General features: G+C 46.4%; 1 protein-coding gene across 4 annotated transcripts in view; it reads left to right on the forward strand.

The window, feature by feature from the left end:
* LOC133126134 (cadherin-18-like) overlaps positions 1-5,029 on the forward strand; it is a 275,444-nt gene extending 270,415 nt beyond the window's left edge. For all 4 annotated transcript variants that reach the window (XM_061237983.1, XM_061237982.1, XM_061237984.1 and 1 more), the window contains 2 exons: positions 581-832; positions 4,297-5,029. In XM_061237983.1, coding sequence (XP_061093967.1) covers positions 581-832; positions 4,297-4,814 — 770 coding nt within the window. In that variant the 3' untranslated portion in view covers positions 4,815-5,029. The remainder of the gene's footprint in view (positions 1-580; positions 833-4,296) is intronic.
* Positions 5,030-5,738: the final 709 nt, after the last annotated feature.

Genomic DNA, 5,738 nt, shown 5'->3' on the forward strand with positions numbered 1-5,738 from the left:
GAGTGAGTGAGTGTGTGAGTGTTAGTGTGAGTGAGTGAGTGAGTGTGTGAGTGAGTGACTGTGTGTGTTTCTGTATGTGTACGTGTGTGTGTGTGTGTGTCTGTACTTGTGAGTGAGTGTGAGTGTGAGTGTGTGTGTCTGTACTCATGTGTGTGAGTGAGTGTGCGTGTGTGTGTGTATGTACGTGTGAGTGTGTGTGTGTGAGTCTGTGTGAGTGTGTACTTGTGAGTGAGTGTGAGTGCGTGTGTGTGTATGTATGTACGTGTGAGTGAGTGTGAGTGTGTTTGAGTGAGTGTGAGTGTGTGTGTGTGCGTGTGTATGTGTGAGTGTTTTTGTGTGTGTGTGTGTGTGCGCGTGTGTGTGAGTGTGTGTATGTGTGTGTATGTGTGTATGTACGTGTGTGTGCAGTAAGCAGTGTGCAGTGTGCAGTACACAGTGTGCAGTAAGCAGTGTGCAGTGTGCAGTAAGCAGTACGCAGTAAGCAGTGTGCAGGAGGCAGTGTGCAGTACGCAGTGTGCAGTAAGCAGTGTGCAGTACGCAGTATGCAGTAAGCAGTAAGGCTCTGCTCCCTCCCCTGCAGACAGCACGGCGAGCATAGTGTCCCTGAGATGGCGGTTCAGCCGCAGCCTGCAGGAGCGGTACCAGCTGCCCGTGGTGGTGTGGGACGGGGGCGAGCCGGAGCTCAGCAGCACGGGGACCCTGACCCTGAGGGTGTGCGCCTGCCAGCGCGGGACCCGGGTCCGGGTGTGCCAGGCGCAGGCCTTCCTGTCCTCGGCCGGACTCAGCACCGGGGCCCTCGTGGCCATCCTGCTCTGCATCGTCATCCTGCTGGGTAAGACATCCTGCTGCTGGGTAAAACATCCTGCTGGGTAAGACCTCCTGCTGCTGGGTAAGACCTCCTGCTGGGTAAGACCTCCTGCTGCTGGGTAAGACCTCCTGCTGGGTAAGACATCCTGCTGGGTAAGACCTCCTGCTGGGTAAGACATCCTGCTGGGTAAGACCTCCTGCTGGGTATGACATCCTGCTGGGTAAGACCTCCTGCTGGGTAAGACCTGCCCACCCGGCCCTTCCTCCGGGGCGGCCATTTTAGTTGTCTCTCTCCGCTTCAATAGGATTTCTTTTTTTCAAATATCAACTTTTTAGAAATTATTTTTCCATACAGAAAAGAAGACGTACAATAAGTACACAGACAGTAAGTACACAAATAGGATGATTCCTCTGGTTTGGTTCGGAATGACTAAGTCTCAACCAGTATTCAATCGAATATAAAAACTTATTTCTCCTACTTTGTTTTGCTAAATAAGACAAAACCATTGCCAAGGAGGTGAGACATTTTAAACTTTCAATATTTGCCAGTGGGTCAAGGAAAACAAAGTAGTCAACAGTCCCATAAAATCAGCTAATATTTTCGAGTTGAGAGGGAAAAAGTATGATTTTAAGTCTCACTGCGAGACTATAACACTTGTAAAGACTGACCGTTTGGCAGTGAGAGGACAGAGAAAGCTAATAGCTCTGTGAGACCCTGGCTCATAGATTGTGTACTTATTTTCACCGGGTATTTGGAAGTGAAAGCCTGACACGAATGCAAAAACAAGCACACACCCTCGCTCTGTGAATCGCCAAAACCGAAAAACAAAATGGCCGCCCACTGTCTTTCTCCCATGGGAGTGCATTATAAAAAATGCCCATACAAACATATAAATAAATAAATATTTGCATTACGGTAAGTTTGATTCCAAGTCGGGACACTGCTGTTCTAGCCCTGAGCGAGGCAGTTAACCTGAATTGGTTCAGAAAGTAAGTCCCTTCATGAAGCCTTGGTTCTGGATAAGGGTGTCCGGTCATTTACTTATTCATTTATTTTATGAAATAGAAAAACACTCATGTCTTCCCTCCAGCAAAGAGAGGTGGATAGATTTTTGAACAAAGTTTAAAGTTGCTCATACCCAGTAATGTGAGGTGGTAGCAACACTTAATAGTGTACACATCCCTGGGGATGCATCTTGATTGAAATAAAATCGAATAGTCTCTCTTTTATTATTATTATTTTATATATATATATATATATTTTTTTTTGTTCTTCTTCGGGGCAGTTGAAATATGAGGTAACCACGGCAACCTTTGATAGATGGCCTCTGCCTGGCGGGAAAATTCCATTTGCAACGACCGGAGCACCGTGGGTACACTGTGATCAAAAACTGTCATATGCTCAGAGCCACGTGCAGCCCCAGCCATCGGCTCGTCCCGCATTACCGCACTCACAGGTCACGCAGAGAGCGTCTCAGTGCTGTCCCAGAGGATGCCCACCGCGTTATGAGTTCCAGACCAACAGGTATCACTGCAGCCACTGTCAGAAATAACAGTAAATAAAAAAACAAATGAAGAAAAACAGATGTTTGTTCCATCAGATCTTTTTTTATTTTTTTTATTTTTTTTGGAGTGCACCTACTTGCAATCAAATCAGCAGTTGATGCATCTGCCAGGTTATACGGTGTGTGTGCGTGTGTGGGTGTGTGTGTGTGTGTGTGTGTTGTGTGTGCGCGTATGTGTGTCCATGTTTTTGGAGAGCATGTGAGAGACAGAGAGAGAGAAAAAGCAATTTCTTACAGCCTGAAATTGAAAATCGATAAAAATCAATTTTTCTCTGTGTGTGACTCACAGTTTTGCGTTTGAACATCCATGCCTGTGTTACTGAAGGAGACAGATCCAACGAGCAGTTCTTTTCACATTCAAAGCATTGATGCAACCCCCTGTAGTGAAGCATGTGCTTTAAATAGTCTATGATTGGCGTCTTGGAAGTGTTTTGCATTACAAAAGATACCAAAATGCCAATCAGACTTAAATTATATTGACAATATATATCTTTTGTTATGGTGTGCTTCCTGTTTTCCTCCAGTCGGCAGGAGGGAGTGAGTGGGGTTAAGAATAGTGTTTTTAAAGGAGTAACATGGAGTTTGATGATACTTTCTAGGTTTTTATATGCAATTAATATGCAAAGGCATTGCAGAAACACAATAAAAGTATTAACCCTTCTATTGTCTCATCTATGTTTAACGGCACTTAAAAAATTTCATGACAAAGTTTGTGATGGGTGACTGAATAATTTTAAAAAATGCACATTTGTTTCATTGTTGTCTAAAGACAACTGGCAAGTGTCACATTCGACTTCCATGTTACTCCTTTAACTCAGCATTAACTGACATCTCAGTTAGAAGGCAAATGAAAAGCCGAACCAATCAAACGAGTGGCAAAACAAAATCTGTTACGGCCTCCTGTCACTTTCGAATCTGATTCGCTGAGCCCATCAACCACCAAAGCAACCATCTGTTTTATTAGCATAGGTTGGCAGCAGCCTTCTGTTCTGTGGGTCCTCTTTTTAAACAACACATTCGTTAGATAAACGGATCTTTTATCTGAAGTATCTCTGAAGAAAACCAGCATTAGCTTTGGTGATTTATAAATGCTATAAATCCATCCCAAGGTTTTTATTCTTTTTTTCCAAACAGCTTTGGTGTCAGCTGAAGCCTTCCATCATCTAGTTCTGACAGATATTTATTTTTATAATTATTAATTAATGCTGCATAAAGAGTGCTCTTATATTTTCTGTAATGTTGTGAATTGATATCACTGACCCAAGTCTGTTACCAGTCTCCCAATTCTAGTAATGCCACCCAAGGAGCCCCCGTGTTTTTGTTGGAATAATTGACATCCCTGTTCTGTGGTTAACCCACCTCCAAATCAAGTGTTATCCTCCAAAATGCATGGTTATTCCTTGACGGAAGACCTGTATACCTACATATAAAACAGTTACCCCATCTCCAACGCAAGTTGCCAAAAAAAACCCCAAATCTTTTTATCTTGAAAAAAGGATTACACTGTTCTAAATATAACCTCCACAATCTCAAATAACATTGCGCAAAGTACGCTTTTGTTGGATCATTACATCTCCAACTCAAATTATATTTCCCAAAAATAACTTTTTTTTATTGATACCACTGTTCCAAATGCAATACTGTTAATCTGCCTCTATCATGCTGCTACCCTCCAAAATTTCAAGTACCATGACCTAAATAATGCTTTTGTTAATGTATTATAATTTTTTGTCAACTTCCATGGGCCCACATATTGCACCCTGACCCCCTCCATCTCCCCCACCTCTCCACAGTGAACCCTAACCCCCTCCATCTCCCCCACCTCTCCACAGTGATCGTGGTGTTGTACCTCACTCTAACCCCCTCCATCTCCACAGTGATCGTGGTGCTGTTCCTCTCCCTAACCCCCTCCGTCTCTCCGCAGTGATCGTGGTGCTCTTCATCACCCTGAGGAGGAGTAAGAAGGAGCCCCTCATCGTGTCGGAGGAGGACGTGCGCGAGAACGTGGTGACCTACGACGACGAGGGCGGCGGGGAGGAGGACACGGAGGCCTTCGACATCCTGGCCCTGCGGAACCCCACCGGGGCGGGGCCCGAGGAGCTGCGGCTTCGGCGGGACGTGCGTCCGGAGGGCCCGCGGCGGCGGGCGGGGCCCGGGGCCCCCGGGGGGCCGGCGCAGGACGAGGCGCAGGACGTGCAGCGCTTCATCGAGCGCCGGCTGGCGGAGGCGGACTCGGACGCCAGCGGCCCGCCGTACGACTCGCTGCAGACGTACGCCTACGAGGGCCGCGGCTCGCTCACGGGCTCCGTCAGCTCGCTGGGCTCCGCCGCGTCCGGGCCCTCGCCCTCCGAGCACGACTACGGCTTCCTGGACCAGTGGGGGCCCCAGTTTCACAAACTGGCACAGCTCTACGGGGACTCCGAGTCGGAACTGGTCACCTAGCTCGCGTCCCCGTGTGTAAAAACAAAAACAAAAAAACTGAATAAACTGAAAAAAAGGAAAAAAGACAAATTATGAAAAAACTCCTATTCTCCTATTCGCCGATTCCCCTTTAAGACCAACCCCCCCCCGCCCCACCCCCCACCTTCTCCCTTTACACACCTCAGTTTAAAAATAAAAGCTTTTGAACTTTGACAGTTGTTCACTTTTGCTGTAGAATCAACCGCCTTTTTATTTATTTATTTATTTATTTATGTTTTCTTGGGTTCTACATGTGGAAGAAAATAAATTTGATTTTGAAGGAAAAAAAGAAAGAAAAAAAAACGTTCCCCTCCCTGGTGTATATTTTTTATTGCTCAATAAAGACCGTCGTTCCGTATAAGTCAACAAACGGTGAGGAGTGGCAGTAATGGATTTTTATTTTGGTTTTGTTCTGAGTTGGCGGTAACTGACAGCCCCGTTACATACTCCGCGGCTGCGTCCAGCGGACGGGAAGGTAAGCGTTCGTTCTCCACTCCTTTACGTACGAGTCCCGTTCAGCCGGCTCCTATTACGCTGATGAATCGGTGCGTTCGTTCTTGAACATAAAGCACGCGGGCACAGCCAGTAAAAGTCAAATTGAACTGAAAGCCATTAGAAATGCACAGGCCCTGGGCTGCAGCACGGTGCTTTATGGCTTTCTGTGAACTCTTGTGATGAAACTCCAGTTTGGTTTGGAAGCCCCGGGGTGTGTCTGCATCGTACGGGGGCCACAGCAGGTAAGGGCAGTCGTCTGGCATTCGGAGGGTTGCCAGTTCGATCCCCCGCCTTGGGTCTGTCGAAGTGTGTCATCACACATCACCGACTTTTATGTCATGGAGAATGTATAAGAGGTGAATCTTTCCTGGGTGAATATGAAATTTTGCAATCAGCTCATTTTCTTAACCC

Source organism: Conger conger, chromosome 4, assembly GCF_963514075.1.
Source record: "Conger conger chromosome 4, fConCon1.1, whole genome shotgun sequence".
NCBI classification, from domain to species: domain Eukaryota; kingdom Metazoa; phylum Chordata; class Actinopteri; order Anguilliformes; family Congridae; genus Conger; species Conger conger.